Raw genomic sequence first — 15,981 nt, 5'->3', positions numbered from 1 at the left:
ACAAGAGCTGGAGTTTGAAATTATAGAGTCAAGATGTTCTAGGCAGACAAGAAATACAAACTTAAAATAAGTAAACTAGCAGGGGAGCATAACATGTGAAAAGCCACAGCTTTATACCATTCCACACATTGTAAATTTCCCTTCTGAACAGCAGTCTAGAATAGAAAATGCCTGGGTTCTTGTTCTACATCTGTCTCTGGGGAGACCTCATGCCACATCTTCTTTTCAGTGACTTCTCCAGACCTATTTACACAGTGCAAAAATGGCATAAAAATACCTACTCTATACAACTAACACAGTGGTTATGAAAATAAAATAGCAAAGGGAAAATAATTTTGCCACAAAAGAAATAACTATCAGGACTTCCCTGGTGGTGCAGTGGTTAAGAATCCACCTACCAATGCAGGGGACATGGGTTTGAGCCCTGGTCAGGGAAGATCCCACAAGCTGCAGAGCAACTAAGCCCACGCACCACAACTACTGAGCCTGTACTCTAGAGCCCGCGAGCCACAACTACTGAGCCCACGTGCCACAACTACTGAAGCCCGCGCACCCAGAGCCCATGCTCCGCAACAAGAGAAGCCACCGCAATGAGAAACCCGTGCACTGCAATGAAGAGTAGCCCCCGCTCGCTGCAACTAGAGAAAGCCCATGCACAGCAGCGTAGACCCAACACAGCCAAAAGTAAAAAGTAAATAAATTTAAAAAAAATTTTTTTAAAGAAATAACTATGTAAATTGGGGGTATTATTAAAAAGATAGATTCTCTAGTGTTTACATAATTCTCTGCTCATATCCATAATTCCCTAATTATCACAGAAAGGCAAAAGAACCTCTATAAGTGCTGTTGAAGAAGTTTATTTTCCTAATAGACATTTTAATGTATTATTACATTTTCAATAAAACAGGAAACCTCCAAATCATAAATGTACAATCCTCAGTCCACATACCATGTCAGTTTGTTTAATTTAATTTGACTCACCACAAATCAGGTGAGTTAATATATATAATACTATATCAAATATATTACATATAATTTTTTAAATCAGAAAATCTGTTTTGTCATCCTAGCTTTGTTACTAGCTGATTATATGGCTGTAATCAAGTCATTTAATCCCCTTGGATTTTAATTTTTTCATCTCTACAATTGAGGCTTTGAAGTAGATGTTCTCCTAGGTCCTTTCTAGATATAATAATAATAAAAATAAACTATGACTTTAAGAAGTTACATCCCCACTTTCATATATAGCTGCGAAAACTAAAAGGAGCTTTAGTTATAATTTTCTAAAACTTATGAGCTGAAGGTGATACTGTATATTTTCTTTTTGTTCAGAGCTTGCCCCTCCATCTTTGTGTGTGCATGAGTGGGGAGATACTGTCCACGTGTATATGTGTTTCTCCAGTTGCCCTTTGTGACTCCTTCTTGTTAATGTCTCTTTCTCCTTCCTGTCTCCTTTCCTCTCACTTATTCTCCTCACTCCATCTCTCTTCCTTATATGGCCACATTATAGATTTGAAATAAAACATATGTATCATGTGCTGATGAACTGAATAGCACACTGTAGTCAATGGCAGATCAATAATACGTTTTACCAAAGGAAAAAATAAGCTGCTGTTTATTTATTGGGCTTCGATTGATTTTTATCCACAATCAAAAAGAATGAAAAGGTTTGTCAACCATGTTCTAATTTACCCTCTAGTCTTCTTTAGCTGTAGTAAATACATGGAGGAATTTATTTTAACATCTTTATTGGAGTATAATTGCTTTACAATGGTGTGTTAGTTTCTGCTTTATAACAAAGTGAATCAGCTATACATATACATATGTTCCCATATCTCTTCCCTCTTGCGTTGCCTTCCCACCCTCCCTATCCCACCCCTCTAGGTGGTCACAAAGCACCGAACTGATCCATGGAGGAATTCTGTTGTATATCTTAGTAAATTTGACACTGCGTGCACTTCAGAAATAAACAAGTAAATAATAAAAAGAGTGTAGAAAAATTAAATTTGCCAAATGTGAGACAGAATAGAGTCGTAAGGCCTTCCGAGGTGTCCCAGAGCTGTCTGAGCACGTCCTGGTGCCTGGCCGCCCAGAATATTAATTTTCTCTCTGACGCTGACTTCCTCTGCAGCTTGGGACAAGCTTTTTCATTTGCTGTGATTCAGCTTTCTCTTATCCAAAACACTATAAACCAGACCATAAAATGCTGCAAGAATTATGGAGGCTTAAAATGTACAAAGTGCTGAAACATTTAAGAGAAACAATTATTCACAGAAACAAACAGCCAACCTCCTTACCTCTGGTATAAGTTGGAAAATTGCATTTGAAAATAGAGTCCCAATAGCCAGCCCCACAAAATAGGTCAAAATCTTAGGGAAATAAGATTTCTTTATCAACGGAGTCAAAATCAGTCCGAGGAGAGATGCCAGATTAATAATTGTCACTGACAGGAAGCCATATCCCCAAACTGTGGATCAGAGGGAAAAGAGTAGAAATTAATTAGAGCATAGGAGCCAAATGACATCTCACTGTACATTAAGTCTGAAACACATTTCATCTTTAAAAGCTTGAAACAGGTATCTTCTTTAAAACAATGAAACCTTCTCACTGGCAATTATATAGAAAATTACTGAGAATATAAATATTAATAGTAACACTGTCTATGCTTTCCTCAGTCCTAAGTCATCATTATGGGATTACAGACTTTTATAGCTTGCAGGGAATTTGAAGAACATCTAGCAGAGTGATCATCCAAGGCCCACAGGCTCCAAGCTACCTAGCTGCATCTGTGGCTCAAAGCCCAGTTTAAAACTAGGCCTTTCAGAGGACTAACTGAGGCAGTGTGTGTTTCGGGGAGAAGGTATGGGGTGACGAGGGCAAGCAGATGGGTGGGGTTGTTAGCTTCAAGATGACCATAGTTGCTGACACTGAGCTCGTCATAATCATTTGTCTGCAGGCCCTGTGGACAGCACCTCCTCGGGGAAGACAGCACCTCAGCCCCCTGCTTGGGCCTCCAGGGAGCCCCAGTGCAATGAGCACTCAAGAAGGGAGCACATGGCAGCAGCAGAGAGTGGATACGTTGCACAACTCACCCTACCAGGCTCAGACGAAGGCAACAATATCCCATAGAGTGGAGCATTCTTCATGTCTCCATCCTAAGGCCTGGCCCCCTAGTGGTGCTTTAAAAATGTTCCTTAAAATGAAATGAACGGATGGCATCCTAAGGTCAGTATCTCCCCGGTTATCCTAGAGGGGATGGTTTAAAAACAACGTGGGAATGCGAGTGAAACAGACTGTGTGAACCGTACGGGGAGGTGGCAGTGCAGGCTGAGATACAAACTGCCTCCAGAACTGTGCGACGTTGGCTTTGCCTGCAGCCCCACTGACTGTGCGCTAAGGACAGTGTGAAAGATTAGAAAGCTGCCTCTGCATTGTCACTTCTTTAAAATGCCCAGAAAACATTTTTAAGTGTCGGGGCACTTTCCTCATTGACACTATCCCTGGAGTACGTAGTAACACCAAATGCTTGGAGAGTGTTTGCCATGTGCCAGGCACCATACTAAGTGACTAACCTGTATTAATTCATTTGATCTTCACAAAACCCTGCGAAGCAAGTACTACTACTACCTCCTTCGTGCAGTTGAGGAAACCAAGGTACGTGGAGTTCAAATCAGCTGCCCGAGTCATGTGAATAGAATGCAAGACTTTGAACCCAGTCTGGCTCCAGGGCCCACATTCATTAGCAATAAGCTTCATTACTCCTTAGAGGTAATCTAATTTTTAAAAAGCTCAAGGGACTCAACCAAACTGTGAACACGTTATATTGTGCTTCATGAATACAGAATTGCTCACCATTATTCTAGTGATTCTAACTACAAATAAGCCATCTTAGCAAACATTTATGGAGCCTAGGTTGTAGACCAAACAGTGCTTCCTGCCAACAAGGAGCTTGGACCTTTGGCTTGGGGACGCTAGAGGGCACACACATACACAAAGCAAAACAAGGTAGCTTGTGCTGAGTACCACATGAAAAGGACAGATAATAAACATTACAATGTTACCACAAGATTCAGCACTGACCATGCCTTTATCTTCTGCAGATAATTTCCTATCAGTTCCAGACTCCTAACCATGCCCCAGAGTCATCTCATGGGACTCACAAAGGTCCACCTCATTCCCATTTACTACCTTATCACCTAAAGCAATACTACCCACTCCCCTTAGCATTCCCACCTCTTCCTCCATGGTATAATCTATGTGTAGTTGCCCTTAACACAAACAGTCTTCTATCCCATCACTAGCCTACATGTGTTCATTCATTCAACAAATATTTATAATCTAATTAGGTAGACAAGATATATACAAGTTGGAAACTAAAATCAAAATGCAAAGAACTTTTTGAGTACCAAACAGAGGCAAAGCCACTACGCATATGAAACTCATCAGCTTCCCCTGAGAAATCCTATTTCACTACCCTTGTCCACTGTCTCCATAAATAGCAGAAACATCAGGATCAATTTCAATTTCTCACTCCCCACAGTCAATTCCAAAGACAATTAGTGACCAAACTCTATGAATTTTGCTTGAGATATCTCACTCCACGTTCTCCATCCCATCACCTCCCACTCCTCATCTGGTGCACTATGACAGCTTTCTCTCTGGTCTTCCTCCCCGTACTTGACATGGCCACCAATCTTATTATCCTAAAACACAATTCTGATCATCTCGTGCCCCTATTTGCAGCTGTCCTTCATCAACGGACTGCCACACGACCTCTCCAATGTTATTTACCCCCTTATCAACATGGCCTTTATGCAGACACAATGTTTTCCAAATATAGAATTACCTTTGCACTGTGGTTCTTTATCTGAAAACACCTTTTCTATCTTCATTGCCTGACAAACTCACACACGGCTCTCCAAGCCAATGCAAAGACCTCCTCCATGAAACTTTCCTGGATTTTCCAGGCAGCAATCCCTTGCTCATCAAGTTTCCCATAGTTCTTTGAAGGTATTTGGGCCACTTACCATTTCTTGTGTGCTACCATCATTTTATTACTTATATATTTGTCTACATGATACAAATGATAAGATTTTCAAGGACAGGGGCTATGTTTTATTCTTCCTCAGAGCCTAGAATGTTGCCCAGCAAATAGCACACATATCTTGATGAATGAATGAATGCCATATTTTCAAGGTGCAGCCCAGAACTCTGTCAAAAAATTACCAACTCATTTGCTTGTCCAACATTTCTAACCTTCCTTATAGTATTGTGCACATCAGAACCACTTGGGGAACTTTGGGAGTGGGAACCGTCATGCTCCAGGCACACAGCATAGTCTCCCCCCCTTCTTGCATTGTTAGCACATTATTCAGGGAAAAAAGATTCATTCATCCACTCAACCTGAGCACCAAAGAATGAATTAGTATAAGAATACTCCTTGGGCTTCCCTGGTGGCGCAGTGGTTGAGAGTCCGCCTGCCGATGCAGGGGACACGGACGGGTTCGTGCCCCGGTCCGGGAAGATCCCACATGCCGCGGAGCGGCTGAGCCCGTGAGCCATGGCCGCTGAGCCTGCGCATCCGGAGCCTGTGCTCCGCAACGGGAGCGGCCACAACAGTGAGAGGCCCACATACCACAAAAAAAAAAAAAAAGAATACTCCCTGGACCTCTCCATATACACAGAGGTCTCCCTCTAATGATCTGTTTCAGAGAAAATCCTTTCTCTCTGCTTCTTAGTGAACTCTGAAGAATTTTAATACATTTTCAAGGAATATTAGTAACAATAGCGAACATTTATTGAGTGCCCACAATGTGTTAAGATTCTTCTAAGAACTTCACCTTTTTAAGCTCATTTAATTCTATTTCATAGTTTTTAGAAGAATTGAAATAAAACCAGTTAATTCAGACCCCGTAATATAGTAACTCTTCAATAAATGCTATTATATATATTTTTTAAGTTAGTCAGTAGACATCACGTAAATTTTAGTTCATTTGGATCACTGTTACACAATGAAAGATGAGCAAACCAGGAGTCAGGAGCCCTGGGCTCTCATCCCCCCTCAGGTATGTACCTAGAGGAAGCCATTTAACCTCTCTGGAACATAGACTTATGTCCTCAACTGTATTACAGAGTTGGACAGTGTGATTTTCAGGGATACTATTAAGGATAAGATGCTATTATTCTTATCTGTTATTTGAACTGAATGGTATTCTGTGATCTTAAAAAAAAATGAGGCAACTTTGGACCATTAACTTATTGCTAAAAATGTAATTAATCTCCTAGAGAATTTAATTTACCATCAGTTTATTGCACTCATCAATATGAGTTTCTAAAGTACCTGAGAGGCAATTTCAAAATCACAAACAGTAAGGTCTCAGGTAAGTGAGATTCTTTTTATCTGCCCATTGAAATATCAGAGTTTGGCTTGCTTTTATTTTGGTTTTTCATTCCCTTGAATGAGCTCAAAATTGACTCTATATTAAGTGAACTATTATAGAAAGAATCCAGGGCATTTCATTGTTTAAAATATCCTTTCTTTGTTAGAAAAGAACAGGCTTACACAGGGGCCAGGGAATAGAGTCAACCTATGAGCATATGCATAAGAAGAGCGAAGACATATTTTTCCTACTCTGTTGCAGGCACTGTTCTAGGTACTTGTGCATATTAACTCATTTGATATCCCCAACAATTCTGTAAGGAAAGTGCAACTATTATCTCCATTTTGCAGATGAGGCACAGAGACATTAAACAAGTCACCCAAGATTACACAGCTGCACAAAAATAAAACAAGATATTACACCAAGTAACGGCCATATGCAGTCAATCATCTTAGACTAGTAATGGATACTCTACTAGTATCCCTAATTCTCCAGAAACTTTTCTATATCTTCTCTCACTCCATCCCACCCATTCTAGCCTTATTTCAATTCCTAAGATAATGTGCACCCTAAGAGGCATTTCTCTCTGGGTCCTGCATCTGAATACTTGGTGCTTTCCTGACCTTGTAACTTAGGAGTGATGATTTTTCCATTTTATGGCTTTGCAGTAGTGATCCTAGAATTCTTCCCCTTATTGCTTACCACTTTCCTGTTCCTACTTCCTGGTTCCTGAGAGGGTAACCCGGGAATTAATAGGGGTTAAAACAGTTTTGAATATCAGTAATTAACCTGCACAGAGTAGAGAATTTGCTTTTTCTCAGAAGCCTCACCTCCTGCCCCCAGAGTTATGTACATGTCAGATATAGTTCATGTAACCGATATATATACATACATAGTACCTGTGTGCCAGATAATATTCTAAATGCTCTACAAACGTTAAGTTATTTAATCTTTAGAGCAACCCTATGAGAAAGGAACTATTTTAGATGAGAAAATTAAGGCAGAAACAAAGTCAAGTGCCCAACATAGCTGGAAAGTTATAGAGCTGGGATCTGAGCCTAGGTTGGCTGACTTTAGAATCTATGCTTTTACTACACTATATTATTAGTAAATGTTAGTACAGAAGGCATTTGCTGAATTTAGTTTTGAATATAAAGTGCAAACTATATTAAATAAACTTGTAGAAATATAAACATATTCCCATTTAGTACATCCTCTAGAAAAAATATTTGTTTGAACAATGAGCTCTGAAATTATTGTTACTCACAAAATCGCTAATTATACTGATAAATTATGGTTGGTAATTTCTATTCTTTGTATATGTAAATATAGAATACAAAAGAGAACATGGGTTCTGACGCTGAGACAGCCTGGGTTTGAACCTGGCTCTACCATGTACAAGCTGTATAAATCTTGAGCAAATGACTTTGAACTCTCTGCACCTCGGTTTCCTTGGCTGTAAAATGGGAATAGTTGTTCCATCATATAGTTGTGCAAAGATTAATTGAGTTAACATATGAAAGAACTTGGAAAAGTATCGGTTATAGAAAGGACTACATAAAAGTTGGCTGTTATCGTTATTTTTGTCTTTGTTGTTATCCCTTTTATTCATATATAGTGAGATTAAAATGCTCATATATACACAGAGGAATCCAAAAGTTAGTATCGGGCTGGCCAAAAAGTTCGTTCATGTTTTTCATGTTACAGAAAAACCCAAACAAACTTTTTGGCCAGCCCAATAAAATAGGCACTCCCTTTGTTGAGGCTTCCCTTTTCTTCTTCATCTTTCCTCTCTTTATATTCGCCATCTATATTCACATTAGATGTGCTCACTCAGACCAGTGGCTCCAAACACCATCTCTGAGATGACAAATCTCCAGCCTCGACTATTCTCTGAAATCCAAATATGTGTGTGCCACTGCCTACTGGACATGTCCCCTTGTGGGTCTACATCAATGTCTCGGACTAACCACGTCAAAAATTATACTCTTGGTCCTCACCACTCACTTCTTCCACAACAAAGTGCTCCTTCCCCAGTCTTGTCCATCCCAGGATATGGTGCAACCATCTATGCAGTTTCTCTGGCTTAAACTTGGATTCATCTTTCCCTCCCACACATCCAGCGCAGAGGCGAACCACATTAGCACAGTCTCCAAAATCCATCCTGAATCTGACCAGACCTCCTTACTTCTCCACTCCCACCTTAGACCAAGGCCCCATCAAGCTGAGCACCAACCCTGGCAAGAGCCCCCGACCCCATCTCCTTGCTTCTACTCTTGCCCCTTAACAATTTATTCTTCAAACTGCAGGTAGAATAATCTATTACAAATCCAAATAAAATCACATCACTCCCCTGTTTAGAACCCTACAGTGTCTTCATACCACATTCAGAATAAAATTCAATCAGTTTTCCACACCTTACAAGCCCTCCCTATCTGGCCCCTGGCTACCATCTCCTACTCTCCTTCCCGCTCACTGTGCTCCAGACACACACGCTTTCTCGCTGTCCCTTACACATGTCAAGCTCATCCCCAAACCAAGCTTAGGCTGCTGTTCCCTGGACCAAGAATGCTGTCCCCAGAGAAGATCCAGCCATGGTCCTCTCCCTCTCCTCAGTCAGGACTCTGTTCAAATGTAATCTCATCAGGGAGGCCTCCCTTGACCCATCTAAAATCACACTCACCCACCATCTCCTACCCTTTACCTACTTTATCTTCTTCATAGCATTTATCACTCTGAAATTATATAATTTATTTGCTTGTTTGTATAAATGTTTCCTATTTCTTTTCTTCGCTACATGGTAAGCCCTAAGAGGGCAGGGAATTTTTCTTCTTGTTCACTACTGAATGCTTAATGCACAGAAATAAAGGAACCCAAAAAATGAGAATTAAAATACTCATGTGGGGCAGGTAACCATTTGGGAATACCAACAAATTGCCCCTCAGCAACTGATTTATCTCATTGGTGACAGAACTCTTCTACCTGTTTAATTAAGTATGTGGACTATACAGTAAGAATACACTTACTTTCTTATATTTAAAAATTTCTTTACAATATCTATGGCAACACCACTATAAGCACTTAAAAGAGTCACTGGAATTTCTTTTATTTATGAAAATTAAAGCAGTAATAACTCAGTACCTTAAGATTTAATTTAGAACCACACTAGTTCCCTTATCTCTTTACTGACAATGACAGATACATTGACAGGTTTTAAAATAATATGATAAGTACAACGTAATGGAAGTTGATCAATTATGTCCCAAATAGCGAATGTGCCATCCAATATACACAACATAAAACATGTATTGCTTAAAATCAAGAACTGAATTTTATAAAATTTTCCATTGGTACCAAGTAAAATTTTGACTCCATAAATAAAAGAGCATAACTTCTGGAGCTTAAATGAGTTCTAATTATGCTTATTCTAAAGACTTCCAGAATATAAGTATTTTTTACCAAGGGATTCTATGTAGATTAACTAAGAGCAATAAAGCAGAAAAAGAAGCATCTTAATTTCATTTTAGACTAGCTCACAGAGTTTTCAAACAAATGGGAGAAAAACCTTGCAACATACCCTCTGAAAGACTTGGTTTTGTTTTGTGTTTGGACCGATCTTCGCAAGGGTGAAAGTTCAATTGCTGTAAGACTGCTGGACAGATAACAGAGAAGTCTGAGCTGGTAATCTGCGAAGCATTTGAAAAGCCATGAAGGGAAAAGATCTCTTCCGCAGATAAACACTGAAATAGAAGAAACAAAGTAACCATATATGTGTCAACATAGTAAAAGGCTGCAAGCAAAGATACTATAAAGAGGCACGGACTATTTCCTCTAGACACACAACACTACCTCTTTTTTTTTTTTAATTTATTTATTTTTGGCTGTGTTGGGTCTTTGTTGCTGCGCACGGGCTTTCTCTAGTTGCGGCGAGTGGGGGCTACTCTTCGTTGTGGTGTGCAGGCTTCTCATTGTGGTGGTTTCTCCTGTTGCAGAGCACAGGCTCTAGGCATGTGGGCTCAGTAGTTGTGGCATGCGGGCTTCACTAGTTGTGGCTCACAGGCTCTAGAGCACAGGCTCAATAGTTGTGGCACACAGGCTTAGTTGCTCCGCAGCATGTGGGATCTTCCCAGACCAGGGCTGGAACCCGTGTCCCCTACATTGGCAGGCGGATTCTTAACCACTGTGCCAACAGGGAAGACCAACACTACCTCTTCCACAAAAAGTCACTATAAAAATGTATCAACAGATGAATGGATAAAGAAGATGTGGCACATATATACAATGGAATATTACTCAGCCATAAAAAGAAATGAAACTGAGTTATTTGTAGTGAGGTGGATGGACCTAGAGTCTGTAATACAGAGTGAAGTAAGTCAGGAAGAGAAAAATAAATACAGTATGCTAACGCATATATATGGAATCTAAAAAAAAAAAAAAGGTTCTGAAGAACCTAGCGGCAGGACAGGAATAAAGATGCAGATGTAGAGAATGGACTTGAGGACACAGGGAGGGGGAAGGGTAAGCTGGGACGAAGTGAGAGAGTGACATGGACATATATACACTACCAAATGTAAAATAGTTAGTGGGAAGCAGCTGCATAGCACAGGGAGATCAGCTCCGTGCTCTGTGACCACCTAGAAGGGTGGGATAGGGAGGGTTGGAGGGAGACGCAAGAGGAAGGAGATATGAGGATGTATGTATATGTATAGCTGATTCACTTTGCTATAAAGCAGAAACTAACACACCTTGTAAAGCAATTATACTCCAATAAAAATGTTAAAATATATATATTATCAGTGGACCAACAGCAATTCACACAAAGAGCTTTAAAACAATTCTATATCCTCAATCTCCCATCTCTGTTTTTCCTCAGTTTGAATAGGTATTTTGTGGAGGCTATTGGAGTAGCTCTGTATAGCGTTTCTTGTAGACAAACACACCTGGTTCCCTTACAATTTCATGGTTAAGAAGTTCATCCATCCTGGACTGCAATAGTAACCTCAATACATAAAAGTTGTTTTAAAATATGTCTTTAGAACAAATTGTTGCTTGCTATAATATCTATTATTCTCAATGATGGCGGGTAGCTTTTCTATATTACAATGTTTCTATATTATAATGGTGCTAGGCTGTTTAGAAGTTCATTTAACTGTTAATAAGGAATAGAATCTGCATTAGAAAAAAGTTCTCTGCAGAAATAACTTTTTAAAAGTACCGTTTTACTCTTGGGCATATTTTAACTGTAAACTTTCTTCTATATACTTGCATTATTAAGAAGACTATAAAAGAAATTAAATGTGTTACTATTGCTAATCAATGTTATAAGAATTATAGAGTATGAAAAATACCCATTCACTCAAAGAAAAAAGTCTATCTTTAATAACTGCAAAGAACGTTTCTTTGTATACTTCAGCCAATATTTAAACCCCACGAAGACCTTAGCTTTGTACTCTGGACTGGATTGTGTCCTCCGCAAATGTATATATTGAAGCACTAACATCCAATGTGATGATATTTGGTTATGGGGCTTTTGGAAGGTAATTAGTGTCAGATAAAGTCATGAGGGTGAAGCCCTGCTCCAACTGGATTAGTGGCTTCATAAGAAGAGACACCTTGTCTTAAGCAGCCATCTGCAATCCAAGGAGACAGCTCTTACCAGACACCAACCCTTCTGGCACCTTGATCTCGGACTTGCAGTCTCCAGTCTGTGAGAAAATAAATTTCTCTTGTTTGAGCCACCCAGGCTACAGTATTTTGTTATGGCAGCCCAAAGTCACTGATACACTATGAACCGTACCAAGAACTCAAAAGTTGTTGTTAACTGTTTCATCATAAAGTGCTATAATTCCCCTCACAACAGAAACAATCAAATTAAAAGTGTAAGTTTTGGTAAAAGATCACTATTGATTATGAAGGAAAGATGAAAAACATCAGATACATCAAATTGTATGGAGTTGCCAAAGGTAAGACTTCAATTGCCTTAAAGAAAATACACATGTACACACCATTTTTGTAATGTCTAAGAATGTGCCTAAAACTGTTCTTTACTGAACCTAAACTCTCCTTTGGGTTCGTGACAATGATAGCTGTGTGCCATCCCTAGAGTAGGAGACAACACTCAATGCTCTGTTAACAGACTTCCCTAAGACCAAGAATAAGGGATAATGAACCAATGGAGGGAGAAAATAGCTTGATAGCCAACTGGGGGAGAGAAACTGGGTATAGTTTATTCATTACTGTGAAGACACCCAGGAGCATAAATGCTAGGCTCAAAAATTACAGAGTCCAGGGAATCCCCTGGCGGTCCAGTGGTTAGGACTCCACGCTTTCACTGCCAAGGGCCCAGGTTCAATCTCTGGTTGGGGAACTAAGATTCCTGCAAGCTGTGCAGCGCTGCCAAAAAAAAAAATTACAGAGTCCGTGTGGCTCGACTGCCCCACTGCATGATTCCAGGAATAAATAGGTGTAGAAGTGAAAATACAAAGCAGCACTGTTTCCCTGCAAGGAAGTTCCTCCAACTCCAAAATAGGAGGAAAAGGGATGCTGCCCATAGATAATTTGCAAAAGTCTTCTCAGAATGAACAATCTAAGACTTCCTAAAACTTGATGACTGTTAAGCAGTTCCTTTTAGACTCTAACTGTGACCCATTAGTGGATCAGAAAATCCACTTACAACATCACAGAGAGCATTTTGTAAGTAAGTAAAAAGCAATATAATAGAAACCACAGAGTGTATCACACATAACAGGAGTAAGTATTGCTTAGTCAAATTTTTGCTTCAGTTACACTTTATACATACCATGCACATGTATACTGGACCACAATATAAAGTTCATTTTTTACTATAAATGGCAGTCAACAGTTTTAAAGTCACTATCCTTAAGGATGCCCAGACTGCCCATTGTACATCATTAAAGACACTGTCCTACATACAGTTAGGGAAAAACAAAAAACAATGCGATCAAGGAATATATACTCAATATTGAAAGATAGCTGAGAGTCTTGATGATCTGTTCAGAAAGAACAAAAAGGTAGAGAGATGACAAAACTCTAGGCCTTGCTTTATGATTTTAGAATGAGGATGGACTACTAATAGTGTGACAAAACTGAATTAATGACAGGCCTGCCTTATTTAAATTAGCGATCTACCTTCAGAAAACAAACAGTGGTTGCCAGAAAGCGGGTTGGGGGGGGCGTGAATTAGGTGTAGGGGATTAAGAGGTACAAACCTCCAGTTATGAAATAAATTAGCCATGGAGTTGTAATATACAACTTAAGGAACATGGTCAATAATATTGTAATAACTTTGTGTGGGGACAGATGGTTACTACTTATCACGGTGATAATTTTATAATGTCTACAAATGTCAAATCACTACATAGGACACCTAAAACTAACATAATATTGTACGTCAACTACCTTTTAATTTAAAAAATAAATAAAAATAAAGGAGTGAAGTTATGAGTGAAAATTAATTAACTAATTAGTTTAATTAAATAGCTATCTACCAGCAAGTGGAATGCAAATAGCTTTATACTGCACCCTATGTGGCTTTAAACAATATTGGTTTTTATTATGCTTTGATTTAACAGAGTTGAACCTGACGCAAAGAAACCAATTGTCTAAGAAAGGGCAGTGCTTCCCAGAGCAGAGACAAACAGGATGAGTGCCCAAGGCCTGAACAGTGAGGACAGGGGAAGGTTAAATGATTAGGGAAAATTCCTCCCTCAACATTTTATACAGTGGAAATCTGCTTATAATAAATGCCAAGGAGTTAGGCAAGATTTGAGATTACACAGTGTAGATAATTACACAGGATCTCTACTTGACTAAGCTTTAGTCAGGTTCTTCTAAGTCCTCTAGACTTCGGCCTTGCGTCCATCCTTGTAGGGCTGGCACCGCCCAGTTTTAGCAAGAATCCTGCCAAGTCTGTTTAGAGAAAATCCCCTAGGCTTAATATTTGATATTATCTTAATATCCTCAATATCTGGTCAAATTCTTCATTCCGCACCCTGATATCTGATTACCCTGGCTTCAGCAGGAATCCTGTTAGGTCTATTTAACCAAACTCCCTCCCTACCTCTGATGTTTCCTCTTAGTAATTTCCCATCCACTGACCCCCACTCTGTTCCTTGGCTATACATCCCCACTTGTCCATGATGTATTCAGAACTGAGCCCAGTTCTATATTGAGGTCCCTTTTCCCCTATTGCAATAGTTCTTGAATAAAATGTTTTTATTACCTTACTGTCAGACTCTGGTTTTCTTTAACAATACCAAGTATAATAACCATGTAATTATACTACACATCACATAAATTCTTTCCTTCATTCAACAAGTATTTACTGCATCATAAAATTTTGTGTATGACATTGATGGAAGAAGTGGAAGGTGGAGGGTGACAACAAAGAAAGAAATAGTACAAAGATAAATAAGTCGTCATACCTTCCATCAAGAAACCAAAATAATTTCAGCAGAAAGAAATCAGATACACCAGTATCTATAAAACCAGAGAGAAAGTGATAAAGTAATTATAAAGAACTATGAGAGTTCATATAAAGCAGAAATAATATGCAGAGGAAATAGTCAAAAAATTCTAACTTTGAGGTTAGAATTCCAGGAAAGTAGAAAGAGGATATTGCTACTGGTGTGATTAGAGAACCTAGGGAAAGAAAGGCATTTCGGAGGATGGTGGCAAGTTTCATTTTAGACATTTAAAGTTGCAGTGGTGCCTGTGGGACACCGGGTGGAAATGATAAGTGAGCTTTCTGAGACAGCTAGAGGCCAGAGAGAAGGATGTGGCTGTCTTCTGTAAGGAGACAGCAGTTAAGTGGGAGTGGAGGAGATCATCAGGAGAGAGAGTATAGAAAGAGGAGAAAAACTTTGGGAATACACGTATAATTTGTGCAAAAGCAGGAAAGGGAGCCAGAAAATAAGACAGAGCGAGATAAGCCCAAAACATAAGAAATAATTAAGGCCAGTGAATGCTTATCATTTTTGCCTGCCTGAGACTCCTTCCCCATCATCCAGTAACAGACCACCTGCCTGTGATGGGAGCCTCCCTCTATGTGATTTAGTTGGGGCTGACCAGGGAACATAGGGCCCACACTTGTCCACTCTCTGGTGGAGCTACTGAAGAAATCTTCTTCCACTAGGATTGCTAGAAGTCTATGGGCTCCTTAGGCCACTTTTCCACCATGTGAAAGAAGGTGAACTAATAAGCAGAGAAAGGCAGGTATCCAATACCATCACTAATCCCCTGGATACATCTGTGCCTAAAGCTGCTTCTGCCCCTGGAATCTTCAGTTACCTGAGCCAATGAATTTCCTTTTTGACTTCAGCTAATTTCACTTGTTTCTTTTACTTACAAATGAAAGAGTCCTAATTGATATATAAAGTAATTATTTAAAAGACATTTTTAAAGCTAGCAAAGGGATGTTACATCCAGAACCTGTGTGAAAACAAAAAGATCAGCTTCTCCACCCTTCTTCCTTTTCCCAACACATGGGCTGTCTTCTCTACTTGGCTGTCTAGTCAAATGGCATCCACTAAATAATACAAAGCAATAAGACCATCTGATCCCGTACCCATTAAGCCTAGGC

The 15,981-nt window shown here is 39.5% G+C and overlaps 1 protein-coding gene across 1 annotated transcript in view; it reads right to left on the bottom strand.

Moving 5' to 3' along the window:
* SLC39A8 (solute carrier family 39 member 8) overlaps positions 1-15,981 on the bottom strand; it is a 71,009-nt gene that overhangs the window by 37,054 nt on the left and 17,974 nt on the right. Inside the window, exons 2-3 of the mRNA XM_079708072.1 lie at positions 9,958-10,120; positions 2,298-2,467 (exon numbers count right to left, since the gene is read on the bottom strand). Of these exons, the coding sequence (XP_079564198.1) occupies positions 2,298-2,467; positions 9,958-10,120 (333 nt within the window). The remainder of the gene's footprint in view (positions 1-2,297; positions 2,468-9,957; positions 10,121-15,981) is intronic.

This window comes from Hyperoodon ampullatus, assembly GCF_949752795.1.
Source record: "Hyperoodon ampullatus genome assembly, chromosome: 1".
NCBI lineage: Eukaryota > Metazoa > Chordata > Mammalia > Artiodactyla > Ziphiidae > Hyperoodon > Hyperoodon ampullatus.
This window is presented reverse-complemented; position numbering and strand designations above follow the sequence as displayed.